The sequence below is a fragment of the Sinohyriopsis cumingii genome, chromosome 1, assembly GCF_028554795.1.
Source record: "Sinohyriopsis cumingii isolate HCF-2022 chromosome 1, ASM2855479v2, whole genome shotgun sequence".
Taxonomy (NCBI): domain Eukaryota; kingdom Metazoa; phylum Mollusca; class Bivalvia; order Unionida; family Unionidae; genus Sinohyriopsis; species Sinohyriopsis cumingii.
The window spans coordinates 16,969,623-16,995,712 of NC_142961.1; the positions used below are offsets into that span (position 1 = coordinate 16,969,623).

Genomic DNA, 26,090 nt, shown 5'->3' on the forward strand with positions numbered 1-26,090 from the left:
ATGATGTTCCTTTATCTAAACAATGCCTTCTTGTGAAGCAGGAGACTGTGGTCACTGTTGTAGACATGCATCAGAGTGAGAAACCATTGACTGGTTAGGAAACACCTGGCCACTGACTGCAAAAGACAGGGGACTATTATATACAGTACATTTATAGAGAAAATTTGTTGCAGGAAATTAGAATTGCTATTGTAAACAGGTGGCCACTGAGCAAAGGTGACTGTTACGACAGATTTGACTGTACTTTAATTGAATACTAACATTCATAAGATTTTATTTATGCTTCACACCTGTTGGAGTTTCAATATTGAGCAGGGGCTTGGGAGTTTCTCACAAATTTTGTACCTGTGTCCTCCAATTCTTGCCTGGCATGCTTTATTGTCAGAAAAAAATTCAAAATACGCCAGAAGCTTTTCATTAGTGGATGTCTACTTGTGTCTCTGTTACAAAAACATTCAAAGTTTAGTAGTTGGCTGAGTGTAACATATTTAGTGATTGATGTCACCCCTATGGCAAGGATGATTAAATTTATTTTGAAGTTGAAATAATGATAGAAAATACTAAATATATGTTGTTACGTGTTTAGACTCTTTTAAACAGTAACAAGAAAACAGTGAAGACAACAAGCTTTGTAAAATTTAACAAATAATTTATTTCCCCGAGAAAAACAAGCTAAAAATGAGAAAAGAACATACTGTTTTATGAATCAAATCCAAAAATAATCCAAGAATTTAAAAAACGTCCTAGTAATAAAACGGAGTTTGAATCCTGATGAAATCCAAAATGGAAGGCAAAGAAGTATGCTCTGGGCAGTGTTGTACTGATCTGTCAACAGTTCTTTGTTGAATCGCAAAAAATAATATTCCAGTGTTTGAATTCTGTAAATTTCGATAACTGTCCTTGTCCAGGAATTAATTTAGAACACAAGTATTTCTGGGGAAAAATAATCTCTTGTAATCCAAATAATTTGAAGAAAAATTAAAAATTTCAGCTCAAACTGGTCTCAACATAAAACACCCGGATGTCTCCAGTGCTAAGTCAAGAATAATTATTCTTTTTCAAAACATCAATATTAAATCTGGCTACTGCACTAAACAGATGCTAGGATGTGGGTCACTCCACTGGGAAACCCAGAGTTTGAAACAGTTGCTACATGTTATTTGTCACGTACTCCAAGTATAGCCTCGATTTCACTATTTAAAAAAAAGTCGTTTGCTTCAGCTCATGAATCAAGGTCAGGAACTAGGTCAGCATGTAATTTTATAAGAACAATGAGTTCCAAGATTTTATTTTTTGGTATTGTTGAATATAAACAGATACCACTATATTTTATTTTCTTGAGATTTTTAATCAGCACCATATTGCTAGTATGAAGCGGACACGCTGTTTGACTCTAATACATACATACATGACCTTGAAGGTTTTGGTATTCATCCAGTCTGACTGTCCACCCACCCACCCCACAATTAGTTGAATGAATTTTGTCACTTAATTGTTTAAAAAAGAACAAAAAGAGCTTAATATGTTGTCTTTATATGCAGCCACCAAGAGGTATCCTACTGTATGGTCCACCAGGTACAGGAAAAACTCTGATAGCAAGAGCTGTGGCTAATGAAACAGGAGCCTTCTTCTTCCTCATCAATGGTATGTGCTGTGTGCTTTACATTAGTAAAGTGAAATGGAATAAATAATACTATTCCATATATTTCATCTGGTCCACAAAATTTGCTCAAAGTTAAAAGAGCATAATGGTTTGATTGTCTTTCAGAGATATGAAATTATGTTGATCCATCATAAAATATGGCTACATTTTTAAAAAAAATAGTAAAATGTTGGTTGGTTGATTGTTGGTTGTAAATGGCACATTCAGCAGTTTATTTTTCTGTATCACTGAGGAAATGGGAGCCAAGTATCATTCAGCAGTTTATTTGTCTGTGTCACTTAGGAAATGGGAGCCAAGTGTTAATTCCAACAGTACACTGTGGCAGCAGGTAGCCAACTGGGCTGACCTGGAGAGGTGTCAGACATGTGATACTTGAATTAGAGTTTGATATTCTACTTTCAACAGCTTCACAGTAATTATTAAACAGAAACCTAACTTTTTAACAATTTTACAAAAATGATCTTGATATGAAGGCCTTTCATAATAGTAAAAATAATGCAGTTCCACCTTCTAAAATGGCTACTGTTACTAAATATAGAACTTTAAGTGATTTTTCAAAAATTGTTCAGCTGAATCTAACCAGATTAAACAGTAAGCATTTGAGGTGTTGTCAAGAAAACTCATGGATAGTTTCCAGATGGAGTAGCACCCCTTTGCTGCAGTGGCATGTTTCTTTGTCTACTTTTGTTCTTCTGTATGCAGTGATAAACAAAGTAACTTATGAAAAATAAAATACTCATTGAAAATGTTTGTAAGACCTTATAATCTTCTTCACAATGAACTCTGCAGCTGAATGAACTGGTATGAAGACCTTTTATGGTTATGAAGATGTGCTATTCCACCACCAAAATGATCACTTTTATTAAAATGAGAGATTACATTTTTAAATTAAAGAAATCAGGTTCCAGCTTATGAACCCTGTTATTGGTCATCATGTTTTAAACATTTTAAGCCCTGCCACAAAGGGGACATTTTATTCCTTTAACACAGTTTTGTTTGCATTGATAACACATCAGAGATAATATTAAAGGATTTCCTCATTGCCTACGAGAAATATAACTCTGTATCAGTCTTGAGTATGTCCATGTCATTAAGAAAAAGACATTACAGTTAAAGTAGAATATACTGTTAGGTGTAATTTCCTGTCCTATTGTCTCAACTTATGATTAGAATTTAATTACATTTGACTGTTAATTGCTCCCAGAGTTATTCTGCAAGGTCTGTTATATGTTATTCAGATTAAATATGATATAAGTACTACTTAATCTAGTTGGCTGTGGCAGGATCATTGCTCTGTTGGTAGAAATGTCTCAAGTTAGCCATCGGACTTAAAATAGAAATGGCATAGCATATAATTTTTTCGTAATCTTAAGATAATGTTTCATGCATGCTTACAGATGTTGTGATTTGTTACTTTGATAGAAAACAAATAAAGATATCTTTTATATTGAGTCCTTCAATATGGCTTTCTTTACAGGTCCTGAAATCATGAGTAAATTAGCTGGAGAATCAGAAAGTAATCTCAGAAAAGCTTTTGAAGAGGCAGAAAAGAATGCACCTGCCATTATCTTCATCGATGAATTGGATGCAATTGCACCCAAGAGAGAAAAGGTATTTAACTCTGCTTTAAAATGCTATCGAATGTTGAACAAAAGCTTTTTCATCCCCATGCTTTGTTGGAATATATTGTGATACTCTCCATCTGTTTTTTGTCAGTCACCACATTTCCATGTAAACTGCTCTATGGCAAAGTCCATGGGACTGTGTTATTTTTCATGTTTCTCTTCATGTTGCTGTTAATAATTGGGGATGCATATCCTTGGACACACACCTGGGTCCCCTGTGATGGAGTTAAGGCTCAGTTTCAATTATAAAGACATTTCCAAAATATTTTCTCATCAAACTTTATATATGCAGCCATAGTAGAAAGATACATCATATATCTGACAGTCCTTGTATTTTGACTCATGGGTTGCTATCCCAGGGCAAGGGGGATATTGCAGTGAGATGAACTCTTTCAAGTAATCAGACTACACTGTAGTGGTATGTATATTTAAATGGAACAGCCATAAGCTTTTAATTTTCAGTTGCTAAAGCTTAATTGCCAAGATACGCTTTACATGATTTTACAATTGCAAAATCTTATTGGATCAGATATTATTAGAAGAAGCTTCATTATTTCCTTGAATCTCACAAGCTTGAAGTTGTTAATATGAACAAACCATAACTTGCTTTGATATTTGCACAACCAGAATAAGCAGTCTCCAAATTCTTTACCCTAACAAGTTACTATAAGCACCATAGTTTACATTTACATGGTTCCTGGACATGTTCAATCAAGTTCACTACATTTGGTATGGGCATTGTTATATGATCTGTAGAATAAATAGAAAGAACAATTTTTGTTCATTTTTGTTAGGTAGATATTTCTTAATTTCAGACACATGGTGAAGTAGAAAGGAGAATCGTTTCTCAGTTGCTCACTTTGATGGATGGGTTGAAACAGAGGTCCCATGTGATAGTCATGGCTGCTACTAACAGACCAAACAGCATTGATGCAGCTCTTCGAAGATTTGGTATGTGTACTTATCAATTTTTAAGAAAGAAAAACAAAAATAAGTAGACTTATTTCTGCAAAGTACCGCTGCCCAGAACAAAGTATGCAGATGAACGATGCTTAAAAATCCTGCATATTGTTTGAAACATATACACTTGTGTCCTGGACAGCTCTGCAATTAATATTCTTCAAGTTGCACATGTGCAAACTAGGGTCCATAACCTGAAGGTGAAATAGTAACTGATAGTTAAGCATAGCTGGGCAGAAAATTACTGTTTATTTTCAGGTACAAGTCAGTGGTGGCAGGAGTGTGCAAAGTAAACAGCAGAATTATCAGAGTGAACAATGGAATGGAATTTATTGCAAAACATAATGATAAGTTTAAAATGATTTCAGATGCTGGCTTAGATGAACCATTCGTTAAGCTAAGGAACAGATTAAGCTTAGAAACAGTCAGTAGATTAATGTTATTACAACCAGAGGAGACATCTGATAGAGATTTTAATTTCAGTAGCACCCTAACAGTAAAGCACAAAGAGGGAGAGATGGATAGTTAAATGTTAGGTAAATAAAGAACTGGCCAGAATCTCTTTTTTTTCTTCAGTTTATTCATGTCATATTTAAAGATCTCTTATTTCGTCCATGCCGTGGAGGAAGTTGCTCATCTAAGAAACTAAGATGATTCCTATATTACCGCACCCGTTTTCTAATCTCCCCTAGCTTTATTAACAATGGGAGGGGGATCCCTACTGTAGGTAAAATCCTGGCAGCACAGATGCTATCAGATTTAAAATGTTTCTCACCCAAACATATACAGCTGTAGTTTTAAAAAAATAATGTTTGGGCTTACTGCACTGTTCCTTTCAATAATCTTTAAAATGAAGATCAATTTTATCAGCTTGAATCCAGGATTGGAAGGTACAACATACATTATAATAACAACAGTTGGTCATACATTACCTTTTTTCCATACAATTCCAAACATTGAATTTAAGATGAATTTATTTGTAGCCAGATGGCCCTGCAGAATTTTCACCAGTTCTTCCCATGAGAGACTGAATGATGACAACTGAAAGATCAGTAGCCATCGGACTACTGGAATTATGAAAACTATTAATCCAACTGGATATTTACTATCCATGGGCTGGCCGACTACCATATATTTTGAGCCCTGATATCAGTAAATGTGTTTGTTGAAGTACCATATATGTTTATGTTACCTAAATCTTAAATTAGATATAAAAATACAAATGCATTTGTTTAGATTGAAACCTGTTAAAAATTTGATACTAATCTATCCAAAGTTGCTAAAACATGGAGGTTGTAGACTAATTGTCAGACATACTTTTCTCTTTCCATGTGGGAAAAAAAAGAAATGAAAATAAATTATTGACTTTAACCTGCAGGTCGCTTTGACAGAGAAGTTGATATTGGTATCCCAGATGCCACAGGACGTCTTGAAATTCTCCGAATTCACACAAAGAACATGAAATTGGCTGAAGATGTTGATTTGGAGCAGGTAACCTGTTTTGATCATATTTAGATGTATTTTTGGAGGACAATTCCTTTGTTTTTTGTTAAATAGTAAACATACCATGGGTATATTTAGCTGTTAAAAGTAGCTGTGATAAATATTTGTTTTGTTTGTTTATTGGATTAACATTCAGAAATTTTTAAAAAAAAGATTTTCTTAACTAGATGAAAGATTTATATATTTTGATGAGAAAAATAATTGCATTAATTTTTCTTTTGTTGTGCAAAGTATAGATTGGATTGAATATTATGATTAAACATGAGTATGATCATTGATGTGTAAAATGTAATTGAAATTAGGTTGATGATTTGAATTTACAATAGACGTTATGACAAATCACATTTTCATTTATTTCTACATGCCTCAATTTATGCCATTAGTCATGAGTCACTGATATTTAGTGAATGAAAATTAAACCAAACAGTATTTAGTATCCTTGCTAAATGACTAAAAAATCTGATGTGCTCATGTTTCCATATTTTTTTATATATTTGAAAAATTAGTTTTATTCTTCTTTCAAAAAAAGATTGCTTCAGAAACCCATGGTCATGTTGGAGCTGATTTGGCTGCACTTTGTTCCGAAGCTGCTTTGCAACAGATCCGTGAGAAGATGGACCTAATTGACCTGGAGGATGAACAGATTGATGCCGAAGTTTTGGATTCTCTGGCTGTCACCATGGAAAACTTCAGAGTAAGATGATCCTAAAATTTAAAGCCAGTCTTAAGGGTTGAATCCAGAGGAAAGTGATAAAATGAAAGCATTGGAACAGTTGAACATATCTGCAGACTTATAATGGAAATTGTACAGATTTCTGTTATGAATTGTTCAATGACCATTTCAAATTCTAGCAGCTGGCTTGATGATTCATTTTTAATGACACTTATATCATTACATTTTTTGACTATACCAAGCAGAGTCAATGGGTAGTAAGTGCATTTCCCAGGAACACATCGAGGGCTTGGTTGGGGAGTGAATATGTAATCTTTGAATTTTGTATCATGCTCTTAAACTGAACTACCCCAATATCCCAAACAGATTGGCATCGTGATCATTTTAAAAAAAAATAAAGCCTTAATTTTGTAAATAAATGGTTGCATACTCATTCAACTGAAATTAAAATCATGCCAAATAATGTCAGAACCAGAATAATGTTTTATGGTACATAAAAAAATTTGTTTGATGAGATGTTAGATCAGAATTTCTGTTTGGTAAGATGAATAAAGTTTGCAGCTTCAAAAGCCACAATTAGAACTGGATTAGAAGATTCATAATGGGACCTACATCTATGACTGTTCTAATAGGACAGATTGCTTTTGGCTTGTTTCTTTAACTTTGCTAGAGTTTAAATTGATATGTTACTTCCAAGTTATTTTTAAGACGTGTTTAATTTCTGTTTCATTTCTTTTTAAAATGCATATCAGATCTGATCATAACCTTGGTTATATGTTTCGGTCTGAATTCCTCTCCTAGAACTAATTTAATTTTTTTTAGCCTAAGAAGTAGAATAAAATTCATCCATCTGTAATGGAGTTCATTTACCCCCCCCCCCTTTTTTTTTTGTTGTTGTTGTTTGTAACCCCCTACCATTTTCATTGAAAACCATGAAGGATTTTTAAAATGCACAAAAAGTTTCAAACCAAATGGGAGTTTCTTCAGTAACATGGCACCATATTTGCCTTGGTCAGTTTATTTTTGGGGGGCATCACATCATGTAGTTTGCCATATTTGATAAGCTTTGAGGAAGATCATACATTTCCATAACTTTGGGAGATACATACATTATAAAATGTTTGTAAGAGTTAGTTTTTTATTTTGTTCATTTCTTTTTAGTAATTTAAAACTAGACATTGCAAATATTGGCTGAAGATGTAGTTTTTCCTGATATTGGACAGGTCTAGAAACTGGAAAAGGTCAGTGAGCAGTCTGTCTGGTTGTTTACAACAACAGCATCTGTTTTTTTTTAAATGCTAACACAATGACAATGTTAGGGGCCACCTGGTAACAATCAGTTTAAAAATGATAAATTGATGAATGCAATCATTAAGTTTTGTACATTCTTTTATATCCATGATGCTTTTGGGTTTTTAAAATCAACAGTGGTGTACAAATGAGAGGATAAGTGTATGCTTTAGCCTGAGTTATTGCTAGTCTTCTTAAATTACTTGGAAGTTTGCTCTCAAAATTTACATGCACTTGCATCCCAGAGTCTAGGTGGTCTTGAATGAAAATGGTGCTGTTTGGACATCCTGAAAATCTTGTTGTCACTACTCTTCCTGAATGGATGGTCATATCAACATGGGGTTTTCACTAAAAGACTTCTAATGATGTCATTGTGACCTAAATGAATTGTTGTCAAACTGGCATTCAGTATCTTGTACCACAGCAACTGATTTGAAATCTTGTTATTGCTGAAAAATATTACAGATTGTTTCAGCACTTTGAAGTTAGGAAGAAATGGTCTTTTCTTGAATTCCTGGAAGAAATATTTTCCAGTAAAGTATCCTCTCTTTAAGGGACTGTTGTTAAAGGCTATACCTGCATCATGATACAAAGTTCTCAGTAATAGCTGCTTTTGTATAGTTGAAGTCAGCTAGAAATTAGTGGGAGGAGATTCATCATCTTGTAAGGAAGGTTATTAATTTACTGAATTAAATTATTCTGATTTTGTAAAATCAGTGCTAACTGCAGAGTGAGAAATGATATAATCATGATACTGTGCTGTCTTTAACAGTGTCACTCTTTATCAGTGTGTATTACTGCATTATGAGCTCTGAAAGGGATGGGATGTAAAATGAAATGGTTGCATCTTCTGTATCTTGTTAAATAATGAAAAAGAAAAATTCCAGCACAGTTTGTTAATTGTGAAAGAAAATTTTCAAACCAGCCAAAAGTATGTGAGATTATGGGTAATGTTTTGCAATTTACAATTTTCTGTAAATTGGTCATGTAGGCTTTTTATTATAAAAGATCACTGTGATTGCAATCAATGTGTCATGTTTAAAATAATTCACCAGCATACCCTTTTATTTGTGCATTCGATAGGAGTCTGATTTTCAACCTGTGCAGATATGATGAATTTTTAAATGGTTATTTGGCTATTTTTCCATGGGAACATCATGTCATTAATTTTTCCCAAGCATTTTCTTTGCAGTGATCCTTAGTTGGGAATAATTGGATTGCTTGGATCTTGATCTATGTAAACCTGTTTGTTTCTGCAAAGTTAAACATTTTCTAACATTTGAAAGCAATCACCCATCATTGATCAATCTTCTACAACAGTGGGCTTTAAGCAAGAGCAACCCAAGTGCCCTGAGGGAGACAGCTGTGGAGGTGCCTACAGTCACCTGGGAAGATGTTGGTGGCCTGGAAAACGTCAAGAAAGAGCTACAGGAATTGGTGCAGGTAAAAATACTAATTCTGTAATAATCCAACTGCTTCAGCTTGAGATTTTGTGGTTAGTTGGCAAGATTTAAGAATAACATACCATTTGAAAGCAGTTTTTATTTATCCCATATTATGGGAAGCAAGACATTGCAATCACTTTTATGCCACCAGTGGCAGTAGGATCAACACTTGCGAAGGATTTGGTTCAAGTTTTTCATTTGGTTATATTTTCATCTTACTTGGCATGAATCGTTATGAAGCTAGACAATTCCTCTGCAATATGTTTGCTTGCCCACTTTACCTTGGTGTCAAATTTACAGTCATAGAAGGGGCCCCGAGTGGCCGAGTGGTCTAAAGCGCTCTTCGTTACGGATCACTGCCATCTCACCTCTGTCTGCGGCGGTTCGAGTCTAAGATTCAGCCAATGTGGGCATGTGAGAAAGCCTGCCAGTAGCTTCTCGTGGGTCGGTGGTTCTTTCCGGGGTTTTCCGGGTTCTTCCTCCACCATTAATACTGGCCGCCATGTATAGCCTATCGTGCTGAAAAATGGCGTTAAACCCCACAACAACAACAACAACAACAGTCATAGAAAATTTACATAAAGGCTTCATTTAAAGCTTTTCATTTAGTTACATTTGATAAAGCCCTTGATTGATTCTTATAAAAGTTGGGGATTTGTTTAGATTTAAATTGTCTAAAATTACTTGGGATAAATCATGATGGAGCTAAGTTGTTTCGTTCTGCAGCATGCTTGCCCCTTTTGAAATTACAGTCGAGGTCATGGTCATAGAAAATTTTTGGTTAAAGTTTTTTTCATTTCTTTATATTTCCAGTACTCTTGATTCATTTTCTTCATACTTTGCATGAATCATTATAAAGCTAAAATAATTCATTCTGTCGCATGCACACTTAACTATTTGCCTTTCAGGTTAACTTCATACATTTTACACCAGTGCTTTGATCACTGGCTCGACATGCTGGCGATGGACTTATTGTTAGCTTAAACTCCTTTTTTTCTCACCTGCTTCAAATATCCCAGATATTGTGGAATTGTGATTTGTACATACAGGTCTATTAAAAGGTATATAGTACTGTTGGCCACTTAGTCACATTTAATTAATTACGGGTGATGAAAGTGCAGACAAAGCAGCCAGAGCTCTGTTGCATTGATCTGTTTCCAGGTGGGAGATTCCATATAGTGACTTAAAATATATAAATCGGTATGTTCAGTTTACTTGGCAAAATATGTAAAATGAAAACTCCACAAACAAGCTTATAAAATCAGACCCATGTTTGGAGGTTGGTATTGTAGAGAATGAGTCCCAGAGATGAGTTGGCATTGTGCTGATGAATTGACCTTGACCAGAATGAATACCATGGAACACATTCTTGTTGAGTATATTGACTTGCACCCTGTGGGGTAGAATTTTTTGGTGAAATAAATTAAGGAACTTTTTTAATAAATACCTCCAGAGAAACTTTTTGAGGGAAAATGGTTTATATATATAAAAAAAATGTTGGCAATATATTTTTAACGATTTATATTTTTTTACCATCATATTTATTTTGTATACATTTTACAGTATTTTAACATGTTATCTTTTGTAGTACTTAATATTTAAAGTTTTTGGAAGGGTTATCTTCCTAAATATTTGTGTGTACTTTGTCATTTTTATTATTAGAACTTTGTTTTTAAATGACACTTTGTAGTCATTGTTGTGCTGAAGTGTCATTAACTACTAATGCATACATACTTACTCATGCGTTCACAAATAACCAGATATAGGTATCAAAAAATTCCATATTGATATAAAAGAAAATCCTGGAATCTTGGAAAGTAATGTCAAAACTGCGGAGTTATGCCAAAGACTTTAAAACAAAGATACAAGGAGCTGCCACACTTGGCGCTCAGCATTAAGAGGTTGGTGTTAAGACTGATTGGCCTGGTGTGAGGATAATGTGGCTGTGTGCAGCATGATGCCCTAGTGCTAGACATCACTATAATCTGTCACACTGCAGACAACGTAGTGATATGACAAAAAAATTAAAATCTACATTTAAAACAAAATCTAAAAAATCACAAATTAAGAAAATTATATGATAGTTTGATTATGAACAGCATATATGAAAAGAAACTCTTACACTTATAAATAATATAACTTAATGAATCATGATACTGATAAATGTTGAAAGTTTTCTCTCAGCGGAAAAATTAAATAGTAATTTTCTTCATTTTAAGAATAAAAGCTAGAGATGAAAGCCCTGACCATGCTTTTTCAGATTTAAATTTGTCCTTCCCCTCTTCCTCATGCCTTCACTAATTTCTGTATCCAGAATTTGAAACCTTCATTGTTATCTACTCAACCTAGTTAAACATGCCCCCTCAGTCAGTGTAGATAATATTACCTGAGAGTATGTGGCCTTTGACCGCACCCCCCACCCCTACCATTCATTCTGCTGGGACTTTGTGTAGGATTTGTATCCTTTAGTGTACTTTATTGTAATCTACTCATCCTACTGAAACATACAAACTATGAACACCCTCCCTCAACCAGTGTAAGACAGAGTACAGGTTACAAGGAAGATAATGGCAGGCAGATGAATTCATCTTTGTATAAATGAATATGACCTGTCACAGTATATCAGCAAAGGTGCAGATATAAATATGTTGTCATTGTTATTTTTCAGTACCCAGTGGAACATCCAGAGAAGTTCCTGAAGTTTGGTATGACTCCATCAAAAGGTGTTCTGTTCTATGGCCCCCCAGGATGTGGTAAGACTCTTTTGGCTAAAGCCATTGCCAATGAGTGTCAGGCCAACTTCATTTCTATTAAGGGTCCAGAGCTGCTTACCATGTGGTTTGGTGAATCTGAAGCAAATGTTCGTGATATATTTGACAAGGTAAATATTACTGAGAAAAAATATCTACATTTTCGAAAGTATCCTTTAGACAGTGTTCATTTTCAGCTGTGCTATTGACCCTTAGTTTCATCTTTAGCACAAGAAAGTTTTTATGCACATGTAGGACATGTAATAAATTTCCCATAAGGTAAAGATAAAAGATCATTACAGTTGATTTCAGACTGAATCAAGCACTAAGATGGCTTACTGAATATAGTTTGCTCAGAGATCGAGAAGCAGGCTTTCAATCAGTTTAATGGGCTGTCAAAATTGTCTGCTGATTTTATATGGCTTGGATACCAATCTCGAGCAAATGGTCAGTGATCAAAGATAGATAATGTAAAGAAGAGAGGATGCAATTTTCAGGGGAAAAAATGGCTGCATATTTTACAAAGTAAGTATACAGAGAACAAACATTTAGACAAGTGTCAAGAATAAAGTTTAGAAGGGAATGGTTTCTCAAAAAGCATAATTCCAATATTGAAGGCTTGTAGCAGGAGCTTCTGATGATGTGTGTTTGAGTTTTTGCAAATTGAAAAGAAATCCCACTGTTTGACATGGTAGGGCCCTCCATTTTTGCCTATTTCTGAAAGGAACACTGCTTGAAGGCTGTTTACAAAATCATATCCAGCAGACTGAATGTATTCTGTCAGTGTGATGATGGGTTGATAATAAAAGGAAAACATTAAATGTTGCCTGTATGTGTCAAACCTTTGTTAGCAATTTGATGTCTATTTTTAATGTTGACATTCATTTAAGACATTTTAGTAACATTTTTCCCTTACTAATCCTTCAAAATTTCTATAAGGTTTACATTCTTAATGGCAAAATAATTTTAAATCTTTACTTGTTAGCTTAGATTGATACTTTTTCAGCAAAAGTAACATATCTTTTTAAAGATTACGATATTTCATTCAAGAGAAAAATCGTTCATATATCATCATAGTATGTTTTATGAAGATGTTCATTAACAGTGTCAGAGAAAGGAAGTTACCAGATTGTTATTATATTTGTTCTCATCAGTTGATGTGTATTTGAGAATTTGCTTGTGCATTTGAAAAGTAATTTGCCCTTGGCTAATGGAAAATCAGAATTTCAAAGGTTTTACAACATGAAAAGCCTTGCAAAATGATTAAGAGCATTTATTTTATTTTATTGTTCCTCTCAGGCCCGCCAGGCAGCCCCCTGTGTTCTTTTCTTTGATGAATTAGATTCTATTGCAAAGGCCAGAGGAGGGAGTGTTGGTGATGGAGGTAAAATACTTAGATTTCTAGTTAGAGTTTGTACTTTTAATAGTAATACAACATTAACTTTTTGAAGTTGAGACCACTCATGCTTTTGAATTTGTCTGGTTTTAAATTCTTCAAACTTTCAAGACATAATAAGATTTATAAAACGTTTAGGATTCATGATCTTCAAAGTTATTGGTCATAAATGCTGTAAATTTTCAAGCACAAACTGATTTGATTATTTTGGTTGTTACTGTAAATTTTGATTACTTTGTGCTGTCCTTTGGCAGTTTGATTACCTCACTCCTGGATTACTTTGCTATGAAATTGATTACTTTGTTACACTATACTGGTTACTCATACAGAAACCATAATTTTTAGTCTCTGTCTGTATTTTGCATTGTTTCATTTGTATCACCGACATAAGGAAGAATAAGGTATGTGAAATGTATGGTTTCTTGTATTTAAGTAATTTAGGTAACTTGAATATGACTTTTTTTGATAGGTGGAGCTGCTGACAGAGTAATCAACCAGCTGCTCACAGAAATGGATGGCATGAGTGCAAAGAAAAACGTTTTCATCATTGGTGCAACAAATAGGTATTTAATCTGTGAGAAACTTGTATACCTTGTATACCATCTTCAGAAATAACAAAGAAATTTCCATAAATTTGCTTTTGGGCCTTCTACCATTATGAGCCACTCAAAATAAGAAACATGAATTCTTCCATGGAAGTTTAACATGCGGGTTTGAGATTAGAAGCAAACTTTGTTGTCATTTCAGTTTACTACATTTATAAATCAGTTATATTAATATATTGCTTTATTAATATTCATGGTAATATTTCTGTATATGGTTAGACATTTTCCATTAGAAATCAAACATAACCAAAGATGTTTTTGAAAGTGGTGATGCGACTACAATAACAACCACTCTCAGCAAAGAAATGAGTATTGAATTTCATTTCTGCAACTTTTGTTCTTAAAGTTAGGATTGGGGATGAAACCTTCTGTTTCGCTCACCTGGTCATAAGAACAAGTGCATTTCTGGTATTGTCATTTGTCCATCATGTATTGTCCTTTTACAGTTTATGTAAAAAATGTCTCAAGAACTGCTGCACAGGATTTAACCACATTTGACAGACGACATCCTGGCATGAAGCTCTTCTTAATTTGTACAAATGATTCCAATTTGACATCAAATATGGCAACCAATACTAAAAATAGAAAAACCTTTTAACAACTTTTATCGAACCACTCAGCAAAATTTGACCAAATTTGAAAGAAAGTTTCCTGGCATTAAGGTCTTTCAAATTTGTTCAGATAATGCCAATCTGACATTTATTATGACCACCATTACTAAATATAGACAATCCTTTAAATGAAATCTTAAAACCCACTAAACAGAATTTTATTAAATTTGGCAGGTTATCTTTGCAGGAAGGGATCTTAAGATTGTACACATGTTGTAATATGCCATCAAATATTGCTGCTTGTTCTAAAAATAGAAAAACTTGTAATAACTTATCTAAATAGTGACCAAGCAGAATTTGACCACAATTTTACAGATCTTGTCCTAGCATGAAGCCTTTCATATTTTTAGAAATGATGCTCCCCCACCATCAGAAGTGGTGGCCATTATTAGAAACATCTACACAGCTTTATTTAAAAAGAAAAAAAAAGCACTGAAAGAATTTGATGAACTTATATAGAAGCTTTTCAGTATTTAGCAGAATAATGTGTCTGTTAAAACTGCATTTTGTTGTTATGCTGACACAGAATAATTCACTAAACAATAAAATTGGAGGGCTGCATTGCAATTTTATAGGTTTCATATGTCAGAATTATCTTTCAGGCCAGATATAATTGACCCAGCCATCTTGCGACCTGGACGTCTGGATCAACTGATCTACATACCTCTTCCTGATGAGAAGTCTCGTATACAGATCCTCAAGGCAAATCTCAGGAAATCACCTATTGCCAAAGTGAGTATCATTCACAGTAGAGGTACATGTTTTGGACTCATTTCAGGATAACTTCTCTCATAATATAATTGTACAAAATATCACCTAGTTTATGATTAGATCTTTAGCAGTGTCATATAAAAATCATTTTTAGAAAGACTTTTAAAGTTTATTTGTTTATTTGTCTTTGACTTAGTTTGTCTTTATATGTTAACACAAATGAAGCTTTTTACATTCATTCAGTATAGTTAGGGCTTTTCCATTTAAACATACATGGTACGCAAGGAAGGCAGTTTTTTAAAATACATGCCTGGGTACTTTGATTTCACAGAGTTCATATTAAAATGAAAAGAAAATTCTAAATTGCATCTGTGGATGAGTACCCCACATTAAAAGTGCCTTCGCTGCATCCTAGGTACGTTTTACTGGAACAGTTGTCTATAATTTTATTAGTAATATTTGAAGCTGTCACCGAACAAACTATGTGAATCCCATGACAGCCTTTGCAGACAATAAATTGCATTTTTTTTCCAGGTCTGGAGCTACACTGTAAACTCTGACCTATTACAGGGTTATATGTCAAGCCTGCCTTTATGGAAGCTTGGTAAAGCAATCGCTTAAATATCCATGTGTCATATCTTACCTTAGATCTGTGCACTCTCTAGATTAATCTCAGTGATAAAAAATTAGCTTAAGTGTTTAAAGGAGGCTCTTGTGGAAAGAAAAGGAGCTGAAAACAATCCCATTCTCAGCTTTACATCTACATTTGGTGTCAGAAACTATCCTTGCATGTAAAGAGTCTGTATGACTGCTTTTCTTGCTGATATGTTCTAAGGGTTTTCATTCTCTGTCTCTGATGTTGTGCCTGGGGTAGGTTTGTTCCATTAGCCATCTTCTTACATACTTCCTCCATGTGGTTTTAAAGGGCGGTTGGAAGAAAATGGCTGTGAGCTCAGTGTGGCTTTGTAGTGCTTTTTAAAAGGCAAGTGAAGAGAAATACAGCTCTTTTCGCAAGGTTTCAATTAAGTGCTACTGTCAGGGCCTTGGACAGCATCTGTTGTGCTGCCCTGTTCATTACTTATGCCATTTATGAGTCGTGGGACAGACTTCCATGCATGTCCAATGGCTACCATGGTGGGACAGACTCCCATGCATGTCCAATGGATACCATGGTGGGACAGAATAAGCTGTTTTCTGTGTGCTGGAAAATGGCCATTGAAATCATGTCTAACATCAAGCTTTTAGCGACAACATTCCAGATTAACTGTTGTATCAATGAAGTTCTTTCAGTCCATCCTTACTGAAGAGGGTGACATTCCCAGGGCCTGCAACTTCTCGGTCTACCATTGGTACTTCTGTGTGAAACACTTGTGTGGGGGGTGTACAGAATGTTCTACAGAAACTGGATGGTATTTAACCCTGTGAAAAGAAAGGTCATTCATACTAGGGTTCTCTAATTGCCTTTGGAAACAATCCATTAAGCCAACTACTTGACACAGAAATAACTAACAATCCATTATATATTTTGCAAGTCCTGGTACAATGATGGTGTGTTTTACAGATTGTTGAAAAATTACTCCAAAGCATCACTTCAGCAGCATCTTTTTTTAAAAACAAATATTTTGACATCTGACCGCATCTCAGAAACCCATGAGAGAGACTCAAAACTACACCCTGGTTGCAGGTGATTATCACTTGGGCAATCTCTATACCATGTCTGAATTTCTACCCTCCAGTTCTAAATAAGATAGTTATATTAGGAAAGACAGATGGACAGAAGTAGGGTTTCTTAGTATCCTCTGTGAAAGTTTCAGGATGATAAAGGCAGTATACCGGTACCTGAGTTACAAATGAAATATCAGTCAATATATTCCCCAATCACCTTAAATTTGACAATTATATAATTTTTGTTCTTTCCTTAACAAAGGATGTTGACCTTGATTACTTGGCCAAAGTGACCCATGGATTTAGTGGTGCTGACTTGACTGAGATCTGCCAGCGAGCCTGCAAGCTGGCCATTAGGATGTCTATTGAGGCAGAGATCAGGATGGAGAAGCAGCGAGCCCAGAACCCAGATCAAGATATGGTAGGTTCAGAGAATGGTTTGGGTTTAAGTTACCTCTTATCCATACATTTAGTCTTATGCAAGAGGACATTTAGCAATAAATGCTTTTTTAGATGCATTCTCTCAAAAAGAGATAGGTTTTCTTGGTTTTTATTGTATTTCATCTTTTAGAAGTTACCCATTAGGCCAGACAACAGAATATTTGTGTTTCCTGTTGGCTGACCATCCGTCGCTATTTGTGAATCATAGCAGTTCTTTCCCCCATGGTAAAAAAAAATTCAAATTAAATACATATAATGTTTAAAAGAAAAGAAAGAAAACTGACCTGCCTACTCTAATTTTAAAAACCTACGGAACCTGAAATGTGCAGTATTTTGTTGCCCTAAGAAGAGATAGTTGCATGGTAGGTTATACTCCAAACTGTAACCTATCTTAGTCATAGATTTTGAAAAAAACAGTAAAACATCCTTAAACTATACCTTGTTGGGACCAGCATTTTTGGCCATTTAACAGAGATGATCAGTTGAAAGATGTATTTCAAAACAGCCTTATTGGCCGCCATGTATAGCCTATCTTGTGCTGAAAATGGCGTTAAACGCCATTACAACAACAACAATATCCCTGCTATTTTTGCTAGATTGCTAGTCAAGGGTCACTGATCCTCTTCATTGTATATCTTCTCTTGGCACATGTAGCATCCCCTTTATTTGTTTCCAATACTGTATTGTGATGTGTTTCTTCTTTCAGGAAATGGATGATTATGACCCAGTCCCAGAAATCACCCGAGTTCATTTTGAAGAGGCCATGAAGTTTGCCAGGAGGTCTGTCACAGACAATGACATACGCAAATACGAAATGTTCGCTCAAACATTACAACAGAGCCGTGGATTTGGTGGTGCTTTTAGGTATGTTTGTAGGATTTTATGTGGAAGGGCCATAAAATATTTACCTTTTCCATCAGCGTATACATCCCCATTTCAACATCCCACCTTGGTTGAGCTTTGCATTTTGGTAATTTTCTTTTGGATTTTGACTGCAGGTCGTAACAACATTGTGTGTTATTGTCTTTTGACTAGCACACCTCAGTTCCACAGAAAGTGGGTCTGTATGATCTACTTCAGCAACTTTAAGATTTTCATTCAAGTTAGCTTCCTGTTTAATATTGGCTGCAAGAAACCAGATGTTGGTCATTGTTAGCTATATTTCTTGCTTCATTAACTTGGGTTTAAAGATAGTTTAGCAAGGAATTCATTCATAATAAGTCACAGTTATAAAAATGGTACTAATAGCTGCCTCATTTGGCACTCAGCATTAAGAGGTTAGTAATATGACTGGTTGACCTAGTGTCAGGATAATGTGACTGGGTGGGACATCATGCAACATGTCTGCGGCATGATGCCCTAGTGCTAGACATCACTATTAACTGCCACACTGCAGACATCGTAGTGATATGACAGAAAAATTCTTAAAGCATACACACATTCATTACAAGAAAGGCTTGTCAAGTATTCATGTTCTGTGAACATGTTTCAACCAAGTTGCAATAAGATGCATGCAGAGGAAGGCAAGATATATCTGGAACCTTTTGAATGTATTTTCTGTAAAATACTTGTGTTTTAGAGATTTAATCAGATAGTTAAAATGTGCATTAAGATAAGTAGCTGCTCAACAGAAGTTTTTGAATAAGGAGGAAGTAGAAGTTTTACATGTCTTTTGAGCTTAAAATATTGGTAATTTAAGAACAGATGGCTCTTATATTGCCAAAGTAGATTTTTAAAATGTTTATATGAATACTTGAGAATTATTTTGAGCACTGTTAAGAGATCATGTAGCCCTTGCCTCATGTTTATGGGCTGGCGGGGTAATGTCATTTAGAAATGTAATGACTACTTCATGCTGTATAGTTTGAGTGGCATGGGAATCTTAAAAATAATGTTGTTATCATTACTTCTTCAAGACTTGTTATATTGATAATTTTCTTTCACCAAAAGACTTTTTATGATGTCTAGATGTCCTAAATGGAAATGGTGTCAGTTTGAGATTCAGTATAGCAACATAGCAGCCATCTTAAAAATCTCATTGTTACTCCTTCAAAAAGGAAGTCCTATCCACATTTTCCAGTAGATGACTTTCTTATGTCTTTTTGGCCCTGACATCCAATGTATCCACCACAAATTTGAAGATCTTGTTATTTTTGAAGAATATCCAAGATGGTTTCAACTCTCTGCAGTTAAAAAGAAGAAAATATATCTCGAATTCCAGGATGTTCTTTTTTGCAAGTAGAAGCCAGTCCTTTCAAGGGACTTTTGCTACCACTTGAAATACTTCTAATCCCAATTCATTAATCTGCATTAGATTGGGAAAAGATCTTTCGTGAAATTAGTCTGCAGGATTTCTGAACTTCTGCAAAAACAAGAATAATGCTGTTGCTTGTTACAACAAGAAGTTTCAGCACATGATAAGCTATAAATGGTCACCAGTATATTTTGGTGGAGGAACATCCAGTGACCCACTGGAAGCTACAGGCGAGCTTTCTGATGTATGCACATTGGTCAGGCTGAGACTTGAACTTGTGTGAAAAAAGATGAGATGTGTGTGATCTTAAATGGTGTCTGCTTTAAACCACTCCTTAGCCCCCACCCTCCCCCAAAAAACAAAATTGGAATGAAGGACAGGAAAAATCACAAAATTAACTTGAATTATATTCATCCAGATCTGTAAAAAAAAACAACCAATAATTGCCAAATTTAGGAATGACCAGTTTTGTTGTGGCTTTGCACTTGTGTAAATAGCCATTGCATTGTCAAGAAGTGTTCTCCAATTGATATCTCAGTGCATTCTGTGTGAGAATCTATCATCCATATATTTATGTACATTTATGCATATGCATTGAGGCAGATTACTGACTTCTTTGCAAGGGTCCTGGCACTAAATAATGATTGCATTTGATGCAGAAACAAAATTTATATTTGGCCAACATGTTACTTTTCAATCCTTACTGCTTTACACCTCCTACCCCACCCCATTTTAGGCTGAGGGAGGGGGAGCACCCCACTTTTGCAAAATTCTGAATACAACACTGAGAACTAACTAGAAATGGAAAAGTTTCCTGTTAGCTGCATCTATTTACACACGTAATCTTCAGTGCCGCTATGCCTTGTATTTTTTTCTTCTGAATGCCCTAAATAGGGAATTTGTATTATGGTGCAGTTTACAAGTAAGACGTAGAGTTTGCAGAACTTTGTTTGTAAAAATAACAATGTTAGAGTTAAATTTGTGAGTTTAAACTTCAGTTAATACAAAATTGGTCTTCTTTTCTGTACAGATTCCCAGGTGGTGCCTCAGGATCTGGCCAAAACCCAAGTCAAGGTGGCAATCAGGGCAACTTTGCAGATGATGGAGATGATGATTTGTATAGCTAATTTCAAGGATTTCATTCCCACTTTATTGTCACCAATTACATGGTGAATACATGTGGACAAAAATAAATATGTGATGATTCAGATTTCAATATGGACACAGTAATTCGACTTTGTTTGAATAAAAACTTTCATTTACATTTAAGTACAATGTATGAATTTGCATTTTTTTGAAAGTATCTGTATAGCTTGTTGCTGGTCACATTGTCATGCTCACTGGAAAGAAAGATACATGTCAGTTTGTCATTCCATTGCAGCTTTTTTTTATTTGATCCATTGGAAAGTTAAAGATTGTATCATTATTTGTTGAAATCTTGATGTCATTTTAACAGAGTGCAGGAAATTAAGGAACAAAGAAGGTGATGCGTTAATGTTGAAAATGTACCTTTATTGTTTTTTCTATGCCATTTGACTTAAATTATTCAGCTAATCTAAGCCTTGACAGAATGTATGGTGTTTTGTTGAGCTCACATTAGTGGGAAAGTGAGACATAGCAGTCACTTTTTCTCTTTAGGTGGTTCAAGAATTTGTGAAAGTTTTGGTTAAATTTTTATTTGCATATATTTCCTAAATTCCTTGATGGATTATTTTCATGCTTGACATGATTCAGTATGAAGCTACAACAGTTCATTCTGTTACCTTGCAGTCAAGTTCACAGACATATAAAAAAAATTGTTTAGGTTTTAGTTCAAGTATTTTCTTTTGCATGTATTTCCTCAACCCTTTATGGATTTTGTATCATACAGGGCATTATTCTAAGACATTTCATTCTATAACACTTGCCTTTTACCTAATTTGTCTTCTGTCAGAAATCCTCCAAGTCTGTACAAAACTAAGTTCATTCTATAATACACTTGAATGCCTCTTTGACCTAAGTTGTTTGTCTTCTGTCAGCAATTACTATTTTCAACTTTTTCCAAAAATCCTCTGAACTAGTTTCAACCAAACTTGACAGAGCATCCTGGCATGAAATCCTTTCAAATTTATGAAAATGATATTGATCCACAATCAGTATAGCTGCTGTTAGTAAAAATAGAATACTTTTAAATGACATTTCTGAAATTGCTTAACAGAAATTTACCAGATTTGACATCCACTATCCTGGCATGAAGACCTTAAGTATTTACAAAATGATGCTGATTCACAGGAAGATAAGGCTGCCATTTGTGAGAAAAAAAGAACCTTTAAACTAATTCTTATCAAAACTGTCAGTAGAATTTTACAAGATTTCGAAGCATTCTAGCATGAAGGCCTGTCAGGATTTTCTTGATGATGCCAAATTGCAGTTAGATATGGCCACTGCCCTGAAAATATAACAGAATATAAAAACAATCTGACAGCAGTTGTACATGTAGATGTTTCAGTTTTGTACAAATGATGCAGATATGACATTAGATATGGGTGCTATTACTAAAAATAGAGCAATCTTTTAATGACTTCTTTGAAAATCCTTGCAGCAAAATTTGACAAAGTATCCAAGCATGAAGCCTCTAAAGTTCATACAAATTATGACGATCCATTATTAAATATGACTGCCATTACTAAATATAGAAAAACTCTTAAGAAGCCTTCTCACAAATCATTGAAAAGAACTTGACAAAATCAACAGAAAACATTAGGGTATGGACGAATTTTTCAATTTGTACATATGATAATCATTCAGCTGTCAATAATGGCACTACTCGTAACTTTTGAATTTGACCATACCTGACAGATGATATTTTGGCGAGGCCTTTGAAGATTTTACTACTTATGCTTATGTACTATTAAATTTGGCCAACTTAACTAATACTAAAATAAAACATAAAATGTATTCTTTTCAAACAACTGCTCAAGAGAATTTAATCAAGATTGACAGAAAGCATCCTTGCATAAAATCTTTGTTTTGTACAAAAGATGGAAATCCATTATTAAACATGGCCATTGTTATTACCGTACAATAAACATTTAAATGCCTTCATCTAAAAAACCAGTCAACTGCAGTGAATTTCACAAAAAATATCTTGGCATAAGACTTTTAAAATTTACACATTGATACTGATCTGCCATCCAATATTGCTGCCATCAGAAACAATTAAAAATGCTAAAGATCATAACAAATCCAGGAGAATCCACTTGGACTCCTGTTTTCATTGTTGGAATAGTGTTTTTCAAACAGAAAAGTTTGTGCAGGATAGAAGCAGAAAACTTGCACACAGATTATATATTATACTATTGGTTTGGTTGTTGCAAGTTCAGAAATTTCCTCATGAGAGAAATATCAGAATCCTATTATCCTACCTGTAAAATGCTGGAAGAATCCCATATGCTGCAATTATTTAAATTTGTAAATATCTATACGTAATGTATTGATGACAAAAGTATATTATGCAATCACTATGACAAACAATATAATGACACTATACAGTAAGGGTTATTCTGTTTAAATATGCATGGTACCCAAGGAAGGCAGTTTTGTATAATTAAAGACCAGGGTGATCTGATTACATGGAGTTCATATGAAAATAATACAGAATTTTAAATTGTATTCCAGGATCTCAAGTATGTTTTACTAAGACCCCTCCCTAAATATAGAGGGATGATTTTTTTTATAAGGGTCCATTTATTTTTCATTTTGGTGTATTTCTTCCACACAAGTTTCAGTTTGAAGTGTCCTGGTTATTTCTATTTTTCATAAGTTTCCAATACAATTAAACTTTGCATTGACAGCAGAAAGATGTGGTTTAACATACCAGAGTTGTTTAGTAAGAGTATGCCTTTAGTGTTTATTTTTATTTATAATTTGAAATAGCATTAGTCTAACAAATTTTTATTAGACAAGACAATGCTGTAACCTTTATATGTCATTGTACATAATCACAGAATGAAGGGCTGAGTTCCATAGCAACATCAGCGTGGAGGAAAGTCTGATATCAGAATGTATTGACATTAAATTTTTTAAACTTAAAGCCCTCAATATGTATTTATGTAATCTATTATGGCACCTATACTTCATTGATTATATATGTTAAATACTTGTTTGGAGAGAAATTAAGTTATTTGTCAGTTTACTTTTTAGTGCCTACGTCTGGCAGTATTCTTAATCTTTGATGGAAAATAACATGTCTTAAAGTAGATACATGTTAGTTTTCTTTTACATTCAGTCTAGTCTTTTTTTAATATCACAGTTACAGTTCTGCCTTGTAACAGTTCTCTCATTTAACTGATTTTTCAAATTTTCTCCTGCTTTTCTGTTTTGTTTGCAATAGCAGATACTGAGACAGTTGTCACTTTTTTCACAGCAGTGATAGTGGTGCGGAAGCTTTCAAAATATCAAGTCTTATAGTCATCAACTTTTTAAAAACATCAATGACTACTGTACATATTAAAATAATGTGTTGTTATCAGTGTAATACTGCATTTGGGAGCAACATAGTACTATGAGCTCTGGACAAGACGGGGTATAAAATGATGTCATGAATGTGATGCTTCATTTTAGTGAAGTATACAGTGCTGTGAGCTCTGGGAAAGACTGGGTGTGATGCTGCTTTTTATCTGGGTGTAACAGTACTGTGAGCTCTAGCAAATACTGGACATAAAACGATGTTGTCGCAACTTCTGTCTCTTACTAAATGATGAATAAGAAAATTGGTTTTACAGAACAGCAAATCACAATAACGTATGGAAAAAAAGATGAAGTCAACAAAACATATACGAGACCTTATGAAACCTATAGCAATTCATGAATTGCTGCAAATTAGGTACAAAGGCTTTCTTTTGTAGAAAACTGATGTGACTGCAATAATTGTGTCATACTAATTCATTTTCTTTGTTTATTTTCCTAAGAGGAGTATATGATGTTGAACAAATACAAATTGGCTGAATTTCATACTTGAGAGATTCATCAAAGAATAGCATGAAAAAAATGAATACCAACCTTCAAACTTTTAAGAGATTTCGATCAACTGGAAGCCAAGCTTGGTCAGAATATTAATTTTTAGAAAAGTTTTTTTTTTACATTTTACAAGCGGTCATTCTTAAATAACATTAAATATTTGAAAGTGCTGTTGCAAACAAGACAAAGTTACTTTAAATATAAGAAAGTGCTGTAAATGCTGTTGCAGACAAGACATAAAATTATGTAAAATATATGAAATTGCTGTTGTACAGACATCAAGTTAAATTGTACAAAAAAGACATTAAATACATGAAAGTGCAAGTGCTCTTGCAGACAAGACAAAGTTACATTAAATATATGAAAGTGCTTTTGCAGACAAGATGTTACATTAAATATATGAAAATGCTGTTGCGGACAAGACATCAGGTTGCATTAAATATATAAAAGTGTTATTTTTAATTGTCCTGAGTTCTAAGATGACCTTCACAACACTAACTGGTTTGGTTTCTGTGTCAGAGTGTGTGAATGGCTGATCAAGCCAATTTGTGCTCTGAATTGTGCTGTTGCAGACAATGTGTAATGTTTGAAGGTGACAAGTTCATCTGGTTGCCCTGCCCTATTATATCCAATGATAAAAAATAAAAAAAATAAAATAGTCAACATTCATGTTAAGTGCTTGGGATTTTTTTTATGTAGGTCGACTTTGTAACAGTAAGTCTCAGTTTTACAACCACTACCATAGCAAAAGAATATGGCACTTTTATTCTGCCTCCAGACCTACATGTTATTCTGTTGATATATCTATCCTGGAATCACTTCAGACACCAAACATTCAAGCCAGTATTTCTTGACATGTATCATGGCTTTCAGATCACTGCAACCTACTTTTAAAACCTAACCTGTACACTAAATTCTTGTATTGTTCTTTTCATTGACCAAACACTAATGAGTACAGTTCGGGTATCATTTTGACAAATGTCAAGTGGTAAAACAAAAAAGTCAGTATCACTTGCAGAGCCCAAAATATTATTTAAACTCGAGTCTTTAAAGTGAGGTTATGTCTGAGCTAAAGGTAAAAACTCTGGCAATATTTACCCATGCATATCCATAACCTTTGAAAAAGCATGTAATGCTTATGTTATACCACTGTGCTGTAGCTACAGTTAATACCTTATTGCCAGAGAAGCAAAGCAATAAAGATGTACTATAATTGAAAGAATTACATTTGCGTACTATATACAAATACATTTCTGCACAGCTAGCACTGATAAATGGGAGCATCTAGTGGGAATTTAGTATCTTTGTTTAGCATTAATATGATGGAAACTACTTTTAGTGAGGAAAGAATGGAAATCAGGAAAAGAATGAAATTAAACATGTAAGACCCAATTAGAACTTTAATTGCTGACACATTTTACTTTTCATTTTATGCAAAATTTATGATGCATCATAGTTATGAACTTTTGCTTTGTAGTGACAGTCGATGGTGGCTCAAAT

At 34.2% G+C, this 26,090-nt stretch overlaps 1 protein-coding gene across 2 annotated transcripts in view; it reads left to right on the top strand.

The window, feature by feature from the left end:
* The window catches only part of LOC149806491 (transitional endoplasmic reticulum ATPase), a 38,895-nt gene extending 13,636 nt beyond the window's left edge, over window positions 1-25,259 (top strand). For both annotated transcript variants that reach the window (XM_089953811.1, XM_089953820.1), the window contains exons 7-19: window positions 1,542-1,644; window positions 3,141-3,274; window positions 4,104-4,239; window positions 5,627-5,739; window positions 6,281-6,445; window positions 9,035-9,157; window positions 11,828-12,040; window positions 13,209-13,293; window positions 13,775-13,868; window positions 15,124-15,253; window positions 17,160-17,318; window positions 18,045-18,202; window positions 20,623-25,259. In XM_089953811.1, the coding sequence (XP_089809937.1) occupies window positions 1,542-1,644; window positions 3,141-3,274; window positions 4,104-4,239; window positions 5,627-5,739; window positions 6,281-6,445; window positions 9,035-9,157; window positions 11,828-12,040; window positions 13,209-13,293; window positions 13,775-13,868; window positions 15,124-15,253; window positions 17,160-17,318; window positions 18,045-18,202; window positions 20,623-20,719 (1,710 nt within the window). In that variant the 3' untranslated portion in view covers window positions 20,720-25,259. The remainder of the gene's footprint in view (window positions 1-1,541; window positions 1,645-3,140; window positions 3,275-4,103; window positions 4,240-5,626; window positions 5,740-6,280; window positions 6,446-9,034; window positions 9,158-11,827; window positions 12,041-13,208; window positions 13,294-13,774; window positions 13,869-15,123; window positions 15,254-17,159; window positions 17,319-18,044; window positions 18,203-20,622) is intronic.
* The last annotated feature ends 831 nt before the right edge of the window (window positions 25,260-26,090 follow it).